This window comes from Varanus komodoensis, unplaced genomic scaffold, assembly GCF_004798865.1.
Source record: "Varanus komodoensis strain SLA01 unplaced genomic scaffold, ASM479886v1 scaffold7_1, whole genome shotgun sequence".
Classification (NCBI taxonomy): domain Eukaryota; kingdom Metazoa; phylum Chordata; class Lepidosauria; order Squamata; family Varanidae; genus Varanus; species Varanus komodoensis.
Genome location: NW_025336479.1, coordinates 9118219 through 9142480, shown reverse-complemented (window position 1 = coordinate 9142480; position 24262 = coordinate 9118219). Strand labels below are relative to the sequence as shown.

The 24262-nt window shown below is 46.9% G+C and overlaps 1 protein-coding gene across 3 annotated transcripts in view; it reads right to left on the bottom strand.

Annotated features, from left to right (window-relative positions):
- PIK3R5 (phosphoinositide-3-kinase regulatory subunit 5) overlaps nucleotides 1–24262 on the bottom strand; it is a 66085-nt gene that overhangs the window by 27227 nt on the left and 14596 nt on the right. For all 3 annotated transcript variants that reach the window (XM_044453931.1, XM_044453933.1, XM_044453932.1), the window contains exon 2: nucleotides 3633–3745. In XM_044453931.1, the coding sequence (XP_044309866.1) occupies nucleotides 3633–3732 (100 nt within the window). In that variant the 5' untranslated portion in view covers nucleotides 3733–3745. The remainder of the gene's footprint in view (nucleotides 1–3632; nucleotides 3746–24262) is intronic.

Here is a 24262-nt window from a genome sequence, read left to right as displayed (position 1 = left end):
TTCCTAGACCTTGAAAACTTATGCCAAAACCGATGTTTTAGCCTTTGTGACTTGTTGTTTTTGCTGCCACAGGCTACAGGAATGGTCCTATGGCCCATAGACACATAGAATAATTTGGATTATCCTAATTATCAGGGGTAAAGGACAATTTGGATTCCCAGCTTCAAGACTCAGCCAGCACTCCAAACCCAGAAGTGGTTCCCCTCTGGCACCCCCTTGCAGCCACCATGGAAAGTACTGCACCAGCTGCTCACTAAGGCTAGGAAAGTGACCTCTGAGAGGGTGCACAAGACCATGCCAGCCCCTTCCCTCTGACTCCAAGACAACTGCTCGATATGGCCAAAAATGGCTGTCTAGAAAAAATGCTGAGTGGGAGAACCAGGGAGCTGAAGAGCAACTGCACCACTGCTTCCTCTTTGCGCTGGATAAGCAACAACTGGAGGCCTTTGCTTCTCTCCAGAGGACTGCACCCTAACAAGGCTAAGCCTCGGGAAACTGGACGGAGACTTTGCAAGAAATAACATGAAATGCAGTACGGATGTGTTTGCTTTTATCACAGAACCTACAGGAACACATTCACTGTAACCTTCGTTGCTTATAATTTGAAGAATATGAAATTCAGATTGTTGTAAACTGCCCTGAGAACGTCAACTATTGGCTGGTATAGAAGATAAATAAATCCCCTGAATAAGAATTGGACCATTTCTCTATTGGGAATTAATTTTATTTATTTATTTATTTATTTTCCAATTTATATCCTGCCTTTTTCCTACAAAGGGTTCAAGGCAGCTTACATCATTCTCCTCCTCCATCTTATCCCCACAACAACAACCCTGTGAGGTAGGTTGGGCTGAGAGTCCGTGACTGGCCCAAAGTCACCCAGTTGGCTCCATGGCCGAGCGGGGACTAGAACCCAGGTTGTCTGAGTCCCAGTCCCATGCTCTTAACCACTACATCACACTGGCTTTCCAATTTTGTTTGTGCGTAAGCAAGTGAAGCTTATGAAAGGGAGTAAAGTACACTGATGTACATTACTGGACGAGAACTTCTCCTTTTTACACAAACCACAAAGAAGCCACACTACTTGCTTTCTTCCTTTAGCCAAACAGAAGGAAGCAAAGTGCAAGCATAGAACATCATGTATTTGCTGGGGAATGGACAAAAGCGTTAGTGAACAAATGTATCACTGCATTCAAATCATGCCCTGCTGCTGAGCTTACCATCAAATCACAGCAGTCTCTGTAAAACAGAGTGATGAACGAGGGAATTTTAAGCATTAGCCTTTCACTCTTTGGCTTTTTCTTAGCCTCTGATGAAATGCCCCTTCCCTGTGGAAAATGCTTTTGACAGTCATAGTTATATTAAAAAGCCGCTTGGGATGTCTCTAAGGCTACAGCTCTACACACCCCTGGGAAGAAGTCCCATTGAACTTACGTGAGGTTTATTTAAGCATGTACAGGATTGTACTGTAACAGATTTGTGCTGCAAGATATCAATGAGCAAGGTGAGGCACTCGCTTTCTTCGGCACCTGCTGCATTCCTGTGTCTAAGCTAGTTGTGAATGTTACAGGAGTCCTAGCTCATTCCGCGGGGGGATCACACGTCCCTCAAAAGCATGTGAGTTGAACAGAGCTTACGGGAGATTGCTGTTTTTGCATTTAGATTGCTGGCTTCCAGACGGAGGGATTTAACTGAACGTATGCATACGCTGGCGCTGGCTGCTGGCCATTTCCACGGCGTGCCAGGGGCCGGCAAGATCAGCAAGACTGAGCTGCGGCTGGCACAGTCCAGAAAAGCGCCTGTGGTGCAAGCCTCTGTGACAGCTCGCACCTCCTCCTAAAGGAAGCTGTGGCCCCACCTCTGGTTTGGCACAACGTGCGCCGTCAGCCAGGAAGCAGGTTGGCAACCAGGTGCGGCCCCGAAGTGGCAAAACGCCCAGGCTTGGCACACATTTGCCCGAGTGCGCGTTCGGCACAGCTGGGTGGTGGCAGCGCCCACACTTGCAGGCCAGCAATCCGCTCGGGGAAATGTCTTTCTCAGAACTACAGTGGCCTTTCTTTCGAGGACTGCTTACTTCTCCAGCTGGTGCTGCCTCTCTCACTTAGTGCCTGCGGTTAGCATTTCCTGTGTCGATTCTCTGTCAAAATAAGGGTTTGAAACCACTGGAGCTGCTATTGGAGAGATGAAATGATTATGGCCGCACCAGTGAGCCACACGCACCCAGGAGCAAATCTGCAGAGATGGGGCCAATGAATGCAGAGGACTGCCCCTGTACCATTGATCGACTGAACTCTGGAAGCTTCCTGCATGCTTTACTGTGGCTTTATTGCAGTCTTCCCCAAGACAGTGACCTCCAGATGAGTTGGACTGCAATCCTCACCATCCATAGGCAGAATGGCATGCAGGCTGGGGACGAAGGGAGTTGAAGTCCAACACATCTGGAGGACTTTTTTATATCTGTTTCATTTTGTAAAAATCCATGTCATGTTTCATGATGAAAGGCAGTCCACAAATAATTTAAACTAATAAGCCATATGAATAAACCATGAGAACTAAGTCCAACTACTGATCCATCTAGTCCATTGGTCTTGTCCTGCTCTGTGCCCACAAATGCCAAGTCCCTGTGTTACCTTTCAACGAAACAGTCAATTCAGTCCCAAGGTCAGGGCTGTACAGTTTATGGGTCCATAGTTTAAGTCAGGCAGGGATGTCCAAAAGAATGTCCAGGAAGCAGGCCAAAAGTCTAGGAATCCGATTAGCCTTAAACGAAGCCAAACATGCCAGTAACGATTCTGGTTGTTTGTTTTCCACAACGAGCAGGCTCTGGCTGATCGAATTTAGAGCTAGCTGTCAATCAGCACAGCTGGCTAGTTAAGTCAGTGTGTTGTTTTACAGGGGGCTCCATGTTCGTCCTGGACTTCTGCTGGATCTGTGAACTCCTCCTCCTTTCTACGGAGTGAGTTTCCTCTGCCTCTGCCTCCTGTCTCTGAAGACTATCAGGGACTGCCCAAGAGTGTCCTGGCTGCTCCTCTGACAGAAGGCAGTTGGCTACAGCCTCAACCCCGGCATCTAACTGTGACTGAGGCCCTCCTCTCCTCATCTGAAGAATCCTCCTCCAGGGAGGACCTGACAGGTCTGCCCATGGATTTTTGCAGCTCTGACTGGCAAAAGTTTGCCCAGGGTCTCATGTGAAGGTTTTTCCCAGCCCTGCTACCCAACCATCTATCAGCTGGAGATGCCTGGCAACAAATGTGACCCCTTCTGTATACATCCTCCAAAAGTGCTCCTGGCTGAAAGGAAGAACGTGGCTGAGAACTCTCCATAGCTGTTCTATAATCTGAGCAGTTCAGCATTTGCGTCACCATCATCACCAGCACCACAACTAGAAGGCACGCGCGTTTGCACCAGAAGCAGAAATTGCAAGAATTTTGATTAGGAAAAGCACTCATTTTGGCTTGTTGATTAAGTGTGAAATTGATTCTACACGGATCAACGGGCAGCACATAAATCAACACCACCAGTGGTAGAACTCAGGCAGCGTATAGGTACTAGAAGGCAGAAACAATATTCAGCTGTGTTTTCAATGAAGAGCAATTGAAAATTATCTCTGATTAGTCCTGATAGTTATTTACCTGTCCAGCTACTACCACAGGCAGCACTTTTGCTGAGGCCGTGGAGGCACCTCTCCAATGCATGGTGGATCCTGTCCTCTGTACAAGTTGTGTGCTGCATTTTAATTCATCTCCTAGAAACAGTAAATAAAGCAAATTAGCCACATCCAAGTGCAGAAACAAACCATAGAAACAGAGCGAGTCAGAAGGGGTCTCCTGGGCCATCTAGTCTGACCCCCAGCTCCAGCCGGCTCCACTCACGACATGCCCACCATGTGCATGTCCGGCCTAAACCACATTAGAAGAGCTTGTTTCCATTTAGCTAGCTGGTGTTCTGGGGACCATCACCTTCCAGATGACTTAATCTAGGACTTAACCACTGCAAACTGAACCCAATTGGAGGAAACAGCTCCCTTCCTCACATTACCCAGTAGCAATGATTGCAACAAGAAGCTGAATGAGAACTCTACCACACTTAGCTTCTTAAATATTCCGGAAGTGTCAAAAATACAACAGGATAAGGACCCGCTAGCAAACTGTGGTCTGCCGTGTTATGTCCCCTAGCCCCTCCTGCCATTCACGCAACTCCATCTTTTACACCCATCCAGCAGGGATTTCTGCTATGACATCAGTGACTTTGATTCATACTGACACAGGAATCCCAGCCCACCAGGAACTGTCAATTCTAGAGCATCTGTCGATTTTCCAAGCAAACTCTGCGGCTGAGAGACTTGCTTTCTGGCACCAATTCTCCTGCTCGAAGGTCATGATATCCAAATGGCCGGGCCACAAGAATCTGAGGGTGACCTAAGGAATAAATTCTCCTGTTTCTTGGCAGGAGCCACTGTCAAATAGTGTCAAAGCACTATTGACAACTTGCAGATGTTAAGAGGACTAGCCACACATTGGCAACCAAACATACCAGCAGCTTCAAAGGTCTAGGCCAGTCTTCTCCACACCGATGCCCTCCAGTTGTGACAAACTACAACTCCCAACATTCAGTTCAATTTATTTGTAGGCACCAGGCTGGGAAATTCTGGTTTGACACGCACAAGCCCAACCTTCCATGAGCATCATCACCCCTCTACAATAGCAATACCAGGCAGAAGACATATGTACCTTAAGGGCCCAGGAGGAAATATATTCGAAAAGATGTGCTCATCCCCAAATCATTCTGCTGTCTTAATCACAATTACGGTGAGCGTCATGAGGAAAGTGATGACTGAACAAGAAGCATGATTCATATCTCAGATATGGCCAGGAAATAGTGTCCTCTTATGTCAGCTTCTTACATGATACCACAAAGAGGGATCAGAGGAAAGGGGAGGCTTTCCTTCCCCAATCGGCTCAACCAGTCATAACTCTGACTGGCCCTCACAGCAAATTCTGTCTCACTTACAACTCTTGATTGTGTAAGCAAGACCTGGCAGCCGAGTTAGAGTTAAAATGCAAAGAGAAGCGATTTCTGTAATTTACAAAGCCACAGGGTACAGATTCCTCTCAAGTTAGAATTCCTCACATGATGCCTGAGAACACCCAGAGACTTCGGCCTTGATACCAACAGCATGCAAACAGTCTGAGACTATGAGATGAACATCTGCAGGTTCAGGGGGCAATAGAATGGCAGTGTCTGCATGGACTCCTGGGCAGCCTCCGCCACAAACAGAACTGGACCCAGCCCAGGAACCATGTTGGCCAAGTATGGGACTGCTTGGGAATAAAGCTTTGGGGGTCAGGGTAGGGTAATTTTATGCCACACTCTTCCTTTTTCACAAGAGCCCCAAAGTCCAGCATCAGATGGAGTCAGGAGGAAAATTGGGATTGTGACAATCGTTGGAGGGCTTCACACCTTTGTGGTGATCTTGCCACATGGCTTACTGGTGGGGCATCCACCTTACATGCATCTCTAATGGGGCCAGAAAATCCCTGCCCTGAAACCCCAAAGAGCTGCTGCCAACAAGGTCAAATTTACTAAGCTAGATGGACCAAAAGCAGTTTGCTCTGCTCCCTCAGCAGCCACTCAGCAGAGATCACAGAGAAGGGGCTTCTGTACCCCTGGAAATGAGAGTCATGACATGAGAAGCAGTGCCTGATCATCCTTTTCATGTGGCCTCCACATTTCAGAAAGTCCTGAGTCAGCCTAGGATGCCACCATGCAAATATCTAGACATGCACCACTTGAGCAGTGCGGTCCACGCTATGCCAGCGCACAAGCCTACTGAGCTGAGGTATGCGCCTCACCCCACGTTTGGACTAAGGGCCTTTCCACTTCCATAGCAAAGCCAACTGCAACCTCAAAGAAGCATTCCAGAGCTGGATTGTGAAGGGAGGACCTCCAGTGATTCCTGGGTCCATTTCAGGGCTCTTCATCATTTCTGACGTCAAGTTTCAGAAAATGCAGAATCTGGCAATACGTAATCTCCAAACTAGTTTCTCCCTGTAGCACTCAGGGGTGACTCCATATTCAGCCATTACGACTGGCCAGAATTCATTCTGTTGCGACACTGAAAGCAAGTGTCACCACTTGGCTCCATTCTTCACAGCCATGGCAGATCACAAATAAAACTAAGACAAGTCTATGTACCCTTTATTCAGCAATAAGCCACTCCTCCCCTTATTATTTAAGAGTTTTCCTTGCCTTCCTTACAACACATTCGCTCTACTGCAATGCGCTCTAAACGGAGCTACCCTTGAAGAGAATCAAGAAGCTACAGTTAAGGACTGTTTGGGTTTTGTTGGAGCTGTTCTGTCTGTGCCTTGTGGACCCACAGGCGCCTTTCATTCAATCATCCGCTCTTTGCAAGTAAGGCGAAGAATGGTTACACCTTCAAAAAAGCCACAGAGCAGGATCTTGGTGGTATGAGGCCTATTTACAGCTCCATTCCACCTGTTGTGCATAAAAGAACAGGAAGACCAAGAAAGCACAATGAGGCCTCCGAATGCAGCTTATCAGAAGGATCCGCAAGACACCAAGTTTGACAAACATCCTTTTGCTGCATTCGAACCAACCCAACCCATCAAGACTCCACTTTCAAGCTATTTCCTTTCAGGACCAGCATTTTAAGCAAAAACAAGAAAAAAATATATGTGGGGCAGGAAGTGCAAAGCTAAAATAGAGGCTTATTTAAAGCCTGCGGTGGCAACAAGATGTGAGCCCACATGACACTATGCAATGAGCTGCTCTGCTTAGAACTAGGAAGACTCTCTCTGGGCTAGCGAGACATGATGGCAGTGTCCCAAATTAGGCACAGGATGGAGGAAGCAGAGAGAACATTCCCACTCCAAAATACAAGGAGGCAGAGTCGTCACATGAAGTTGATAGGTGAAGGATTTGGGACAGATAAAAAGAAGGACTTCTCCACACAGCACGTGGTTAAACTATGGAAGTCATGTCCACAGGATGTTGAGATGGCTGCCAATATCAATGGCTTGAAAGGGGATTAGTCAAATGCACGGAGAAGGCCAGCTATTGCTACTAGTGCTGATGGCCATATTTGACCTCCCGTACCAGAGGCATGATGCCCACCAGTTGCTGGAGAGTATGAGCGGGAGGATGCTGCTGCAGTCACGTCCCACTTGGGGCAGCTGGTGGGTCACCCTGGGAACAGGATGCTGGGCTAGGTGGACCCTTGGCCTGATCCCACAGGGCTCCTCTTACGTTCTTCTGTTTGATAGGCCTAAGGGAGCGATAACACCACAACCTCAGCAGTAGAGAGCCGTTGCATTTTAAACTCGCCAATCAATTATTTCTGCAATAATGCTTGAAGCCCAAGAGAACATGTCTGGATCAGGCTTGAAACGATAGTGTGCTTCTGACAAGTACGAATAGTACCCAGGCTGGAGTGAAGAACAGGCACCTGCGGAGGGCCCACGCCTCAGCACTCACCCCTGCTGTGCTCCCCCTCTTTGGCACTGACTGCAACCTGTGTGTTAACCTGGTCGAGACAAAAAGCATCCATTGCCACTGCCTCCTCACTCACTGACCCTCTGTTTGCCAAGCAAGCAGAATCAGCGATGAAAGGGGGCAGGAAGACTAGCTGGGAGCAGCAGTGATGGGAAGGGACAGAAGGAGCCCACTGAGGGTGTTTTGTTCAGAGACCCTCCAAAACCTGGAACTGACACTACCCCCAAGCAAGGAAACATTCATGCACTGACAGATATTTGGTTCACTCCCTTTCCACCCTCTCCTTTTAAGTCACTGATGTACAACGATCATGGTATTTCTGTGGAGCCATTTCCAAGCCTGTACAGTGGATGGAGGAACTTACTGCACCACCATGTATATTTACACACGTGAGAAGCTAAACATTTCTAGCAGGAAAGTGAAGGAACAAGTTTAGACAAGTTTTGAGCTCTTTGTGATCCCAGTCATACAGAAACTCTTAATAATGAGGGCTGAAAGGTATTATTGGCTGCTGTGCCACAGCTGATAAATTCAGGAGATTTGACAAACACTGAGCCTGTTCTAGAGGCAACATAAAGACCCTGGTATTTGGACTGGTGCTTGCTAATCATGTGCAGTCAGAACTGCTAATGGTAGGACTTTTGTTTCCGTACTTCATTCTGTCTACACACAAGCACACCCAGAAGTCTTGGCAGGGGCAACCTAGTCGGAAAGCCACCTCAATAGTTAGTGAATTTGTCAACTGCTGAACATCCTTCTCAAAAGCAGCCCCGGTTCTCTGATGAGTTTGTTGTATGGGTTGTGATCAGGCATGGGCAAAGCATGTGTACCCTGACAGAAAGAAACACATGGAATTCAAGATCCTACCCAATACAGTATCAGCACCATTTATCATGATTGTATTACCCTGCCCAACAAGGAGGGATCCCAAAGGCCAGAGCACAAATGCTCGTTCTTCATTCATCATCCCACCACTTGAACTGTCCTCTTTCGAGACATCTAGCAAAGCCACTGCGGAGGCTTAGAAGTTCATAGTGCCAAATGCGGATTACCACAAAATAGAACTCAGGCACCCAGGCAGCCAAAACACCCACCTCTGTGAGGTCAAACCAAGAAATAGAAGCCCACAAGTACTCTTCCTGCTTGTGAGGAACATGTGTGAACAGAATGCTAGATTAGATAGACCCTTCATCTGATCCAATATTTCTTGTGTCCTTGTGTTAGAAAGAAATACAAGAAAGCATGTTGATCTAGAAAGGCCCAAGGCTCCAAAATAGCAGTGAAATGGAAGCAAGACTTACAGTAACTCTTTCCCTCCAATATGTCTAAGGAATTGGAATAAAATATTCCAAGAGTGACGCAAACCTCCTGTCAACCCTCCATATGAAGCATTCAGATGAACTGAAAATATACCTCAAAACATAAAACTTATCCCACTAAGAAAAACGAGGGTATATTTAGATTGCCTTAATTTTGTTGTTATTGTTGTTATTCAGCTGTTCAGTCTTGTCTGACTATAAGTGCTCCCCTGGACTAAATCTTGCTACACTTTTCGATCCCATGCCCCCTCTTTCAGCTGAACTATGCTCTGGCCTGCACCCTCTTTGAAGGAGTCTAAACACCTTGCTCTTTTTAATAATGTTAATTTTACATTGTTTTAATGGCAACATCTGAAATTCCAGTTTCTAAATGAGACAGCTGGTGTGGCATGGCGGTGAGAGTGCTGGAGGGACTCAGAAGACTGGTTCTAGTACCCACTCAGCCATGAAGTTCACTGGGCAACTTAGGGCCTGTCACAGATTCTCAGTCCAACCTACCTTGCAGGGTTGTTGTTGTAAGGGTAAAATGAAGCTATATAAACTGCCCTGAGTTCCACACAAGAGGGAAAAAAGGCAGGATTTACTCAGAGGAGACCTCCCTATTTATCACTTTGGGTCTGTCACAGACTCAGCCCAACCTACCTCACAAGGTTGTTGTTGTGGAAATAAGCTTGAGAGCAGCAGCAGCAGAACGATACAAGCTGCTTTGAATTTGTTGCAAGAAAAAAGTGGGTGATAAATATAATAAATAAATAAGGTGCCATCTTGAATAACCTGATCAATGCTGTATATATAAAAATTGTTTCATACAACAGCATTTTCTAAATACTTTAAAAAGATATCTTTTTGCATGCATTAAGGCAGGTCAAGCAGCAAAAGCCAAGCTCAGTTACTAAGGGCATAATCCTGTGTATGTTCCGTCATGCTGGCTGGGGCATGCTGGGTGCTGTAGGTCATTTTTGTCTAAGCATTCACAGGATTATACCCTACCCTTATTATTTATCTGCTAGATTTGTACCCTGCCTTTCTATGCAGGAATGCGGCATTCAGGGCAACTTACAATCATAAACAACTTGATTAAAATAATGATAAAATGCATTAACACTCAGTCAAAACTCAGTCATAACACAATACAAACAGCATCCAACCCAGCAGACCCACTTATATACCAGAGACCTGCTGGAATAAAGAGGGTTTTGCTGCTGGCACAAAAACAGCAGACAGGTTGCTAACCTGGCCTCTCTCGGCAGGTGGTTCCAGAGTCTTGGTGCAGCCACCAAGGAGGTCCTCTCACATGTCACCACTAAGCTTGTATATCCTGGACCGTGGATTCTGCTGTGCCACAATAGCACAGAAAAGCTGCAGAACAAAGCATGCAAGCGGACTTCCTGGAGACTCAAACAGGCTCATGAATCTGTCTTAAAGCAAGACTCAGATCCATGAAAAGCAGGTGCTTTCTACCTGAATTGCGTAGCCCTTTACTCCTCATGGGGACCAAAGAGTACATACTCATCCAACTGCTAACCAGACTCTGCTACTTAGCCACTGAGCTAAGAAGCTGATAGTTTAACCACATCTGGATTAAAATCAATATTGAAATGTCATACTTAACAAGAGCTAGAAGAGTGTGAGTTAGCATTCCTCAGACTGAATCAGGGTGATGTTGCAAATTGAAAGCCAAATCCCAGATCGGATGAACTGACAGAATAAATAAACAGTGCTATGAAAAAGCTCGCCCTGCACTAAAAAGAAAGCTCATCTGGGAATGGGTGTCTTTCAGTTCAGCAGCCATGGACTATGCCGTATTAAATCAAGTCCCATCCCAGCTCTGCAGCAGAAGAGAAACTGACACTGGGGCAAATCAGAGAAGTTGCTCAGGATGCAAGTCAGAGTCTCTGCATCACCAGCCCTCAACATGATCAGCAGAGAAGAAAAGATGGACAGGAAAGTTCCCAGTAAACAGAGACATCAGCCCTAGAGGCTTTCATATCTTTGCCTTTTTATTGACTTATTGTAACTTTTTTTAAATAGCAAAATCACCACAGATGAGGTTTGAAAAGACACAGGAGGCCAACAGAGAAACACCCCGGACTGCAGCCATGTGAGGATGACATTATCTGGATTCTTGGTAAAAAGCAAGGGAAGGATCGGTAGCAACTCAGAGAAACGACATACTGCGCTTTTGGGTCGAGACACTTGCATTCCCCTTCCCTTCCCTGGCTATCTGCCTTGAGTCTCTACTGAGTTATTGCTACTACAGACACATTAGAAGAGGCTGGGGGGTTTTAGCCGCAAAACAAATAAATTAAACCAAATATCTCAGTACAAACAAGGCTTTGTCTATTGCCCTGAGAGGGAGGCTTTTCAGTGCACTTGCTGTTCTGGAATACAAAGAAATGTGTTTCTCGCTAGCAGCAACACCAGTGGCTTATTCCTAAAATTTAATCTGGCTCGAAAGGCACATGATAATGAGACAGTGTGCTGGGGGGAACTTCTCCCTGGCCTGCGCTCATGCATTTGGGGCACGCAGCCCACCATAAACAAGACAGACAGCATCCGGCTTCCACAGCAGCCCGCTCTCGCAGCGATGCTGCAGACCCAGAAAACTGAGCTGTCACAGACTTAGTGCTGACCCCACAGCAAATCAGCTGCTGGAACACACAGTAGCAGAGGCCATGGGCAAGATGGTTGATAGAGAGCAGCAGCCGTGCAATACGTGCCAAGTGGCCGTGATTTGTTTAATTCATGTGCCTGTGGGACCCTCTAGCAAGCAGTAAGACAGGCAGGCTAGTTAGTGGGACAAAACTGACAGCGACCTATGACGTTGGGCCCTTGGATGCAAGGCAACTTCTCAGAAGCCTGCCAGAGCTCAGCCTTCCAGTCTTGGAGTGCATTACACAAGGTTCGCCACTGCAGGGAAGCATGCTCTGCAGGCTGGCACCGAGGGGGCCTGGGCTAGTAGTTCTTAAATGAGGCACTTCAAGCAAACAGGTTGCATGACTTTCTACCAAGAACCCACGGCTTGCTTTCACACTCTGATAGGAAGGCCTCTTTTCCTTTTCTTTTTTTGCTTCCAGCTCTCTGTGGATCAAGACACAGAATCTTTGCAGTCAGCTTGATCTAAGCCTCCAAAAGTGCAGGCAGTATCTACAGCAGGGCTGGGCAACCTTTTCGGCACTGAAAGCGACATGTGGGGCTGGATTGTGGGCCTGCATCTCAGCACTCTGGCAGATTTAAACCTCCCCTTTGCCTTCTCCTCTCATGGGTGGAGATCTTAAAACTCCAATCCCTCCACCCCACCACTGTGATTCACTCTGAAACTGCTAGTTTTCTGCCACCATGAACAATGAGGAAACAGCGGTCTCTGAGCCTTTGATATCACGAGGAGCAAGGAAGCTAAAGCCACCTCCCCTAGTCCACTTACACCAGCTGGGAACACTATCCTGGCACTGCTAATAGCAGGGCTAGAAAAGTGTATTTTCTCCCTGCTGTTCAGCTGAGCAATAGGGAAATCTGGGTGGGGTTTCTGGAGAACTGGGGGCCACACAGAGGGCTGCATTTGAGCCATGGGTTGCCCATCAGTGATCTACAGAACTCTGGCAAGGCCATTTGCCAGAGGAGGAAGAGCCTAACTAGCTTTTAAAAATAGTATAATGACCTGCCCCCCAAGGTTGATGCTCTTACTCAAGACTGCACTGAAAATATATACCATTTCCTTCAGATTTATTTACTATTGCCTCATTCAAATTCTGTAATCATACCATCAAGATTTGCTTCAAACATCAATTGCTTTAGCAACAGCAGCTCTGCAAGCGCATCTGAAACTGAACTGGGTTGTGCAAATTTCGTTGTGGCCAACCTAGGAAGGATGAGGCTTACGAGAATTTCTTAGAAATGCACCGCTCCAAGGGCCACATACTTCTGCTCTTGCAGCCAGTTCTGTCTGTGTTTTTCCTTTTGCACTCATTTAAAGAAAAAGAAGAAGAAATGGTTGAAAACTAACACCATGTTCACAAAAAAGGCATCTTGCTGCATTTCCTGAAATATATAAGTTAATAAATGTTGATATAAAAAAGGGGATGGCAGGAAATTAAGCAAAAAGTCCTTTCGGCATTTAGCATTTGAATCACCTGGCAGCAGAACCATTCCAGCTTCCTACTCCACCCTCAGAGATACCACTACCATTTGTGTAGGTTGTGAAAAGACTCCAACTTCTGAGCAGTTCCATAAAATCCAAAGCACCTTCAGGTACCTAAGATCAGACCCAAAGGAATAATTCCCCATAGCTGACACTTCTAAGCAACTGTCAGGAGCTGGTCTATTCCCCTCCTTCTAAGTGGATCAGGACAAAACACATTAGTTTTTATTAATGTTAAAGCTGGCTTTGAGACATACAAGAGACTGCCTAAGTCATTAACCACTGACACAAGCAAAGTTAGAATACTGGCTGTTAGAGGAAGGGAGCTAAATGATACAAGTAGATTTCCCACTCAAACCGGAAGGAGCTGTCTCCACCTTCAAGACAGATCATTCTGCTTGTGGGTTGGTCACTGGGAAGTCTGACTTTTCTCCATTGGTCTACCCTTTTACCTTGACCCCACCCATCTCCCTTTGCTCCCCAGAATCCCCCACCCACCCACAACGTGAAAGTGCCTGGATCTCAACTTATCTCTGGGTGTGCTGGTGCTGGCATTTCACCTCTGAACTCCAACCGCCACCTCTTCTACTTCTGAATCAGAATCCAAATCAACAGATTCTGAAGGCCTGGTTAGGGGAGGAATGGACCAGTCCCTACAGCACCCAGGTACAGCACTAAGCAAGCTTGCTCAAAATTATGTCCAATAAGCATGCTTAAGATTACATGCCTGGTAACCCTCATTTTCGTTTGCCAGAATCCAGCCCTTGGACTTCACCTACACTAGCCGCATGCATCTGACATTGACATGTTACTTGTGACACCCATTGACATCTCTCAGATGTAGAACATAGCAGCAGCAACAAACAGATGACTGAAAGTGGTATGCTATCCAGGTGTCCTCTTTTATAGAAGACACGCCTCTCTTTGCAGGGCTTCCCCAGTCCAAGCCTGGCTGAAAGCTGAATAAGCATCAGAAGAAAGATGGATCGCAAAGCCGGCCACCAACAGCACCCAGAAGGCAGACTGAGCAAGGCATATGGAGTGCCCAGAGGATATCTTTAGGAGATCCCCTTTGGTTTATGAGAGGGCACCATCCGGAAGTTTATGCAAAACACAAGCATCACCACTGGGACACATGCTAGCAAGCAGAGCATCGCTTCCCTGAAAGCATGATCTTGCCTCACATGCATATTCGGCTGCAGGAGATGCAGAAGGAGCTGGAAAGGGGGGGTGTAGGGGATTTTTTAAAAAAATCTGTTAGCAATGCACAAGTGCAAAGAAGCAGAGATTTGGAAGGGTGTGTGTGGAAATGGCACACTGTCCTTCTGTCCCTTCTCAGAAACAGAATGGAAGATGAGACAGGCAGAGGTGACGAGGAGGCTGACATTCCCTGAGCGGTGCCAGATCAGGGAAGACACAGCGTCCAAACCAGCCTGTCTCCTGCCTTCTCAGTGCTTCCATGGCAGGAAAAATAAAGCAGGCCTCATATAAGAGAACAAATGAGCGGAGCTGCACGAGGAGTGAGGGCTGGACCCTGTGAGTGAGTCGGGAGCCTCCGTCACAGCTGACGGAGCCTCCCCTTACCATTAGGCAGGTAGGGTGGGTCCCGCCGGAGGCAGATGCCGAAGGAAGAGATGGATGCGCATGACACTTCCTGCCCCGCAACCCTCAGCTGCGCTGCCGCCCTGCGGTGTGTTGGAGCAGCCAGCGGTCAAGCACGCTTCAGCCGCTGGTCTGGCGAGCTTCTGTGCATGGCTGGGGAGGGAGGTGGGTGCCTCTGACCCTGGAAGCAACGCTCTGTGGGCAGGTCTTGCACAGGTGTAATGCCCTGGCCACAGGAGAAGGCCTGCAGCCTGTGCCAGTGCCTTCCCTGGACACCAGGTTCTAACATAAAATATATCTGTTAGATTTGGGGGCAGCAAAATCAGAAGAACCCCAACATGCCAGAAGATCCACATACACATGTTGACATGGCTAGCCATCTCAGCCTATTTGAATGTGCTAGATGTGGCACTGGCATGAAGAAGGGATCTGGCCAAAGCCACCAGCCCTCCATATATCACGGCCTCCCTCCCTCCCTCCCTGATCTGCAACAACTGGTAATGGCACTGCATGGTGAAGATGAAGAAAGGAATGTTTGCCCTCGGCTTCGAATTCTTTGTGTGCTATGTAAATACGTTGTAAAAGACAGCTAATAAACTCAGCTGTGAAGGGGGAAGAGGGGAACCGGGAAGACCAGATGCAAGGCAAAGGTCCTTGATCCGTGGTCTTTTAGTGCGGTGTCTGGTGATGGCTCTGTTGGTCTCCTCCAAACGGATGCTGGACTTTTTACTGTGGATTAACAAGGTGATGTTGCGCAAGTGGCCAAGTGGTTGAACAAGTGGCCGGGATGATGTTTCAAAGCCGTGCAGCAGAGGGCATTAGAAAGGAGTGGAAGGTGGTCTTTAATCCTGCACATTTTTTGTAAAATAAATTAACACATAAGAGTTTGCAAAGTTAAGAAGTAAAAGTGAAACATTTTGCTTATAGCCACAGGGAAGTGAATTTTTCTCAATTTGCTTTTTAAAAGCAGAGTCACCAGAAAACTATTTAGCAAGGGTAATATTTAACCCACAAGAACCACTAGCTGTATTCAGAGCATCCTGCCATGAGAACCTCATTAAGAAAGTTATGGTCAAATATCAATCCGAGAAGAATAAATTAGGTTACTCAAGCAAGGTAAGTACCAGCTGGAGGGATAAGATGCATTCCAGGAACATTAGGCTTCTGGAGTTCAGGTGTTAAAGGAATGGACTTCTCTCTCTCCATAAAAAAATGAAAACCTACCTTGATAGAAGCTTCTGTCTTTGATCAACTCTTCATAAAAAGGCTTCTCTGGCAACTTTCTGTTTTGGTTATGGCCTTGGAGAAGTGTGTTCTTCTCCAATGGCTAGCAAAAAAGTGACAGAAAGTGGAGAATGGATTTGCTGAGGCTTAAGAGTTTTTATCTGCTTATTTCTTATATAAATCCTGACTGGAAAGCAGGTTACTTCATAGCAACAGAACAACACCATAGCCACCACTTGGGGGATGCTTGGTTTCAGGCACAGAATTGGTGACCAAAGGCAGTGATCATAATCTCCAGCAACTGTAGATGAACACTGTGTGAGAACTTTTGAAAACTCTGGGACACGGGTCAGGGAGATGAAAGCAAGAAACCCAAGACTTCTTGAAAACTTGTGCCATGAACTCCTGCTTCTTACAAGAGAAAAGACAAGAAGAAAAGCTGAAGACAGGAGAGAGGAAAAGATGTCCAGAGCTGGTTAAACCAAAGGCCAAGATGAACCCCATCTCCCATTCCATGCGCAAAGTCACATGGATGGGTGGTTGAACCTCTCTTGTTCCTCAGGGTTTGATAGCATCTTCCACCTGCCTGAGAGGCAAGCCAGCAGGCAAGCCATGTAGAATGCAATGGTTTCCTCCAGCATCTGCCACCTGAGGCAACCACTTCGCTTTGTTTCATGACAGGTTGGCCCTGAAGATGGCAGCGGTGGTGCCAGAGGCTTCCTGTTCTTGTTCTTTTTGCAGAGACACAGAAGTGCTGGCAGAAGTACATCCTTGTGATGTTACTGTACGCTGATTGTGGAAACACAGCACTCAACAATCAGGAGGAAAATTAAAAAAAAAAAAAAAACCAAGAGGAATGCTGGCATATATCAAGCAGGTTTCTCTAATCAGAGCAATGACTGAGCATCCTAAATGCCAGTGTCTCAGGTTTGCTGCATGCCTTCCCAACAGGAAGAGATGCTGTGCAAAGCAGTTAGAAATCCTTAAGTAATGTTATAAGCTTCCAACCAGTGAATGACAAAGCTTAGGTTAGTATTCACCCTGTCTCTCTGCCTTGTGCAAGGAACCCAAGGCAGCTTGCAAAGTTCCTCTCCAGTTTATCCTCGCAACAACCACCTGTGGGGCAGTTTAGGCTGAGAGTGGACTGAAGTCATCCCATGGACTTCATTGCTGAGTGAGAACTAGAACCTGGATCTCCATCAGCCTAACCAGAATGCCCCGCAGGCTTTCAAGGAAGTGCTTCTTGGAACTAGCACTCTTCCTACAGTATACTGCTGTCCCTGACTGCATTGTAAGTTTAACTGCTTCTCCTCAAAGGAAAAAGGTAACTTTCCAGCTGTACGTCCAGGCAGCCCTTACTCTTCCTCATAAACGGAGGGATTTGTTGTACTTACACAGAGGCCCTTGGTGGCTACTTCATCAGTTGGGGTCCTGCCAGTCTTTCACACTTCTGTATTTTGACAGCAACCTTACAGGGAAGCGCTGCATTCCATGCAGGCAAATCTTACTTGCAGCTTCTTTGTTTTAGATTGTGCCCTCACGTGGCCTCCATGGATCCCACACACACTAAAATTCTACCAGTCCCAGAGATGGCCCATGCATTCACCTACACTTCAAGAGAGCTGGGTTGGTTGGTGGAGTGTCAAGAGGAGCCCATTGAAGAATAATGCTTATACTGAGGTGCATATCCTCAAGAGATTGCAACAGGAATCGGCAAAGAATATCAGCTTTCTTTCCCTAAATTTTATTGTTAAATAGGAAAAGGTTTAGATTAACAGGAAACACACTGACTCATTAGTCATCCTTGTCACATAAATTACACAGTCCAAATTCCTGCTTGATCCAAAGCCTGCAAAGTTTTGACACGTGCCTTCGGACCTTTCCCTTGTCTCCTGTGAAAGTCACTGGCGTCTCCACTTACTTGCCCTGCAGGAGGGTCCCCTGAAAATACCCGGACAGAGATTTCTGGAAGGAGTGTGTTTTAAATTTACTGAAAAGTGACTAACTCCATTGCAAATCTAATACTTATAACAGTTTCAGCATTAAAAATAGCAGCCTCTATTTCCATGTACTACAAATAGCTCTACTAGCATAAGGATAAAACCATAGGTAGTGGGGTGTCTAATGAAAGTATATGGAAATTAGAACATGTTTTGAGGTCTGTTAGTTAATAATTATTTAATGAATGTTAATTGGATCTACTTGGAGATTATTTTAATCACAAATATAAGCATAACTAAAATAAATTGGAGAAGAAAATAACAGTAGGCAAGTTCATACTATCACACTATCTCACACTTAACTCCTCATCTCTTTATTCTTCAGCAGGAGTCAAACTGTTGAAAGTATTGAGACAATTGCTACCAAAACAAAAGTAGGTGAGCCTGCATGGGATTTCTGCAGCCTTGCAAGAATGCTTTTGCCAAAATTTTCTCATGGCAGTATGTTCCAGTATCCTTTTAGCAATGGATCTTTTGGCATTAAGATGGGTTGATCATCTTTTAGCTTTGATCCCGAGTCAGTGGATTTGGGGGTTGTGGGTGTAGCTTTGAGAGCCTGCGTCAGATCATGGCTTGGTAAACCTGTTGTCATTACCTGATGCTCTAGTGCATCAGTTCTGGGAAAGGTTATGTAACTGTTTTCCTTGTTGAAAAAAAGTGCAGCCGTAAAAGTTGATCAGGGCTTCTCAGTGAAGGCAAGTGAAGATACATCCAGAATTTGAATACTGTCAAGGCAGACAGTGCAGAGGAACCCAAGTCTTTCAGAAGTTTGAGCTGTCTTCCACAAGTTCTCCATGTGGCCTTTTCCCGATACTCAGGAACGACTATTGTCACAGCTTGTGATACTATGAAAACCAAGAAGAGATCACTTCACAGTGTCACCTGTTTTTAAAACAATGTCATGGTCATGGATGCATTTGTAGGATTTGTTCACTGCAGCCATATGTTTTTGGTCAGGTCATACCAAATCAAGAGAACTAGAATGTTAGTGTTGTTACATCAAATGACAATTCTTGGATAGTCTTCTTCTTGAGCATCAGAGGTGTGAAAGATAACACAGGTATGTGCTTCTTCTTGTTGCAACAACAGATGCAAAACATCCTTATCACCAGAATGTGATACGAATCAAGAATGCAGCTTCTCAGTTAGGATGTCTGCCTACAATAAGTAAATGATCTTGACATCTTTTGATTTAGAAATGAGTTCTTTGTCAAGCAACACAACAAGAAAATTGTTTTTTTGTTTTCAGAGAAATTGCCAGTTCAGGATGTGCTTCTGTGCCATACAACACATCCAACAACTCCATGTGTGAATAGCTTTGATTGGCATTACCTGACCCCATCTTTAGTTGAGGGTGTGATTGTATATTAATCAAACAAACATCCATAATACATAGTATTGGCTAGTGCATAATGGATAGATCAATCTGCTAAATCACCACATGTTTTGGCATTTTTTTGGGTTCTCAAGTCTCTGTTTAACAGCCGTGCCATCAACTGTTAGATCACACCTTCCAGTACTTGGAGGGAGATTATCCAAAAAACTTCACCCTCTATGAAAGTAAGACAATGGAACTTTATCCCTCAGGATTGCTGTGGAACACTGAATTCCTTGTGGAATTTTTGATGCAAGGATCTTGTTGAAAGGTCCAGGTGTATTCTGATCTGTGAATTTGAACATATGGAAGGAAGTGCTTTCAGCACACATTTTTAAATGCAATGCTCTTTTGTTTCACAAAATCCTTCCAGTGTTTTTCCAACAAAGCTTATGTTTATTTGATGAATAGAATCACATGAAACACAGCTTCCAGTTACACAAAGCACATTTATTAGCTGTTTCAAACTGAATGACTTGATAAAGCAACACCCCAGTGCTGTTATGTTTGGGTCTCTCCTTCTTTCCATTAGACACATTGAGAAGGGTGTCTTGCCCTAACAGTGTTATGTGACTCTCAACATTTACATCTAGTAAACTGTTGTCCAAGAAATTATCATCTTTATCACCCAAAAGAAAACAACGGAAAGTGCAGAAACTGTTGGGAATGCCCTAGTATACTGTCTCAGTTAGCAAATTATTGTAGTCAGAGACCACATACTTTTTTCAACTCAGATTTGATCTTAACAGCTGCATAATACATATATTTTTAGAATTTGAAAAAAAGATATAGATATATACATACATATGCTCTTCCTCACTTCCTTGAGTAACAGTAACTTCTACTGCTCCTCCTGGTGAGACCGTTGGAGATACCATATGCAAAAGTTTCCTTTTAGTTTACCTCTGAAAATGGATTCTTGTTCCAAAATATTTTCTGAACAGTCTATTTAATTCTCTCTGTGTTCTAACTTTTTCCCACTTTCATGCTGACTGAATTCATGATATTGGCCAGCAATATCTTTGATATCATAAACATTACCTCTAGCAAATCCCTGCCAAGTGCATCTCTTAACTGAGCAAAAGCTCATTCAAAAAGGAATTAGTTTTGCAATTTCTCTCCACAAGATTCTCCTGCTCAAGTTGCAAATTGCCATGCTTCACATCTCTAACAACTTGTATGATAGTGTATCTCTACAGCAACTAAATCTTCCACACCTATTCAACACTTCAAAAGCTGATTTGCACTTGCCTGAACTTTTGTGTCTTCTACCAAAAAAAAGGGCATCATTCCCAATTCACTTCCCTTTGGGAACTGATGATCCCATGAATATTTGGGCTCAGAATCTGCAACAACACAAGCAGTTAGACATTCCAGAGGCCCATCAAGGCTGGACTCTTATGTGCCCTTACTTAGAAGTCACGCTAACATATGAATGAACATGGAACAGCCTGGGCTGCCTCCATTCTGCAGGTGAGAATACCTATTTGACCAACCAAGCTCAATGGCCTTAAGAGCTTTTATCTCCATCCATATCCAGGGACACCTGATCCAGATGCAAGACATACTGGTGATACTGTAGAGCAGGGGTCCTCAAACTTTTTCAGCAGGGGGCCAGTGGAAAGGTGCCGGTGCTGGGCGTGGGCCGGAAAGGTGGTGCTGGCGGTGCACATAGGCCGGCAAAGGGGCGGGGGTGGTGCGTGCGGGCGCGGGCGTGGAGGTGGGGGTGGGGGCGGGGCATGTGGCAAGGCGAGGGGAGGGGAGGGGAGGGGAGGCAGGCACACGAGGCAGCGGCTTGCTCACTTGGAGATTGTCTTCTCCGACTGAGCCCTGCCTCCCTGGGTGGCAGCGGGCATGCGCATGGGCACGGGCAAGGCGGCTCCAAATGGGCATGGCGGGACGGATAAATGGGCATGCGCATGGCCCGGGGGCCGGATCTGGCCCACCATGCCCATTTGGATCAGCTGCGCGCATCCACCGCCGCCCACCTTGCCCCACGCGCGGGGAGGCAGCGGTTTGCTCACTCAGAGAAAACGATCTCCAAGCGAGCAAGCCGCTGCCTCGTGCGCCCGCCTTGCGGCACGTGCCCACCCCCACCTCACCTCGCCTTGCCTCACCTCCCCTCACCACACACACGTGCCCTGCCACACCTCGCCGCCACGTGCTGCGCCCCCGCCTCAGTGCACGTGCCCGCACGCACCACCCCCGGCCCATGCGCACCGCCAGCACCTTTCAACTGGCCCCCTGGCGGACAAGTTTGAGGACCCCTGCTGCAGAGGTTCTCTTGCAGCTGGGTTGATAAGAGCACAGAAAAGAAGACATTGGCCCCATTCCGGGCTGCATGCTGTAAGGGTTTGGTGATGGGCTTTCTTTAAGAATCCAACAAGCAAATTCAGCTGTGGAACATGAAGCAAGGAGAAACGCCTTGATGGCAAGAGGAGGGGATTGTGACAACAGCAACGAGACCACTAAGAGTACTGCCAAGGCAATTATCTGCTATATAAGAATCTCATCATGGTCAGCCCTAGGTTTTTCTCTGGAGAAGGAGTAACGGTGCTTGCTTCATGCATGCAGGAGGTCAAACTCAAGCCTTAACCAAAGGATAACTTAAGGCTTTACTCATCCAGTTCCACTTGTGCTGTTTGCTTCCAGTGTGTTCACAGAGCTGTGTCTGGAGTGCCAAGTTCAGCGGAAACTCTAATCTCCAAACTCCTGCACTTGCACAGAGCATTCCTGCTGCCCCAAGGGCTTCTTGGGAGCGAAAGGCTTTGGAGTTTGTCTGGCATCCGGTGCCAGGCACTGCCACTACCCTCACCGAAAGGGGAGTTTGGGCCACAGTGGGGTCTGCTCAGGACATTAACCTCAGGTGACCAGGCACAGCTCCTCCCTCCACCAAGAAGAGAGCCGTTCCGAGCAAGCCTGAGGTGGCAGCATAGCTTCATGAGCTCCAGCTCCAGCTGGGAATGTGGGGGGGGACAGACAGACAGCTGCTCAGGTAAACTCCAAGATGGTGTGCAAAGCAGAGCAAGTGTCTCCTCTATAGGTTGCTCTCTGACTGCAGGAAGATGATGATACGGAAACTGGAGGCTTGCCCTGGGTTATCCTCACCTGGAAACTGAGAGCATCCCAGGGCCACACAATCCCTCCCCCAACTCAAAAGTTTCTGCTGCCAAAGATGCTTCTCACAGCTAAACCCCCATTTTTCCTAGCACTTAAAAATGATGCTTTGCAAAGATCTTCATAAAAATCTTCTGATTCAGCATGGACAAATTGGGGGCAATTACTGAGTGTGCCTTCCACATCTGAAGATTTTGCAATTTTGCAAAGTGCCAGGAAAACATGTTCAAGCACCAGGAAAACATGGTGTGGGAAGCACCCTTAGCAGCAGAATCTTGGGGGGCATTCCTCACTTTGCAAATATGGATAAGTAAGGCCATACAACTGCCCCCCCACACACACACACAAACACCAAAAACCCAAGGATCCTGCAGCTCAGTGTGCTTTGAGGAGCATCACTCCGTTGGCCTCTGTCTTCCTAGCAGGATCCCCCATGGGTCTGGGGCAGAGGGTGCTCAGAAGTCCGAAGGAGGCCCTCGGTTTTGCTATTTTACTCAATACAACAGAGCCTTGGGGAGGGGAGAAATCCCTGGACTGAGGGAGGGGAACAGTAAGGCTTGCCTTTGCAAGCAGATTACATGAACAGGGGAGGGGTGACTGTGGGGGTGGAAAGAAAGCCAGCCTTGAACAGAGTCCAGTTTGGTTCCCAGGCACACCTTGGGCAATGAGCTTTCCCTGCAAACACCGGAACGGCTAGTCTTTCGGCACAAGGAAACTGTCATCTGGGTTTGGAGAACACGTGAAGCCATGGAGGGTTTACTAAACCCTACAACATAATAAACCCTACAACAAACCATGGGTGGTTGGGGTGGCACATAAGCCATCCCTGGGATGCTGTGTTCAGACAACACAATAAGCCGCCTTGTCTTACAAACCACTGTGACTTACTGAGCCCTGTACACCCACTCACATAAAAAGTTGCCACTTCAGCATTCCCAGAGCAGAACAAACTCGGCACATCACACTTCAAAGCTTATTTACATTTCCTCTTACTCCAGTCCAAACAAATTCATTCCTCCCTGGTTCTCAAGAGCGCTTTACTGATCTCACCATTTATCAGCAAGTGCTGCAAAAAACCCTCCCGAAACCTTGTCAAGCAAGGCATTGCATGCTAAATAGAACTGATCAGCACTTTCAGAGCACTGAGCAAGAGATAATAAAAACAAAGTATCTCACACTTCAGCTGTCCTTCTATTTACTAGTCCTGGTATCAGTCCCCCCGGTTAACTGCAACGCTGTGATCCTCAGCACTGTGTGTGCTGGACCTTCCCCTGATTCACCACTTCTCTCTCTCACACACACGCTCTTCCCTTAGGGAGGTTCCCTTTAACCAGGGCCATTCCTCCTCTTGGAGCCTGGTTGCAGGGGTGGGAGAGAAGCTGCAGGCAACAGGAACTGGCTAGAGGAAGGGTTCAGTTCCCCCATCCGCTACTTCTCCCCTAGCAACCCACCTCAGCCAAATTCAAAAGCACATGACCGCTGCGATCACATGAGGTTCCGCCCTGAACATGCGCACACGGGTGCACTGAAGATCTGCACGTTCCAGTCAGCCCCTGGTCTTCAAAGGATGGGACACAAGCACGTGTGAGTGTGGAGTGGGTGTTTTTAAATAAAGAAAGACTAGGCAGCCTGCCCATTGTTGTTCAGTGGACTAGGCGAAGAACCCATCCTGTGCCAGGCCCCCTGCCCCCCCCCCCGTGAAAATGCCGGCAGACTCCGAGTTCCCAGGAATCCACAATTACACCAAACATGCAGCAGGGCAACACGCGTGAGCTATGGGGACACGTGGCTTCTTGACCAGTGCATGATTATCTGGTGTCAAAGGAAGCCCAGGCGTGCACAAGGGCAGGGCAGGGCAGGCAAGAAGCAAGCTGACCCCGCACGGTACCTTCTCCCGTCAGAGAAGAAAGCCATTGCTGGGCGTAGGTGGCACAAACGCTGCTACGGTGCAGCAGCTGGATGCTCCAACCTG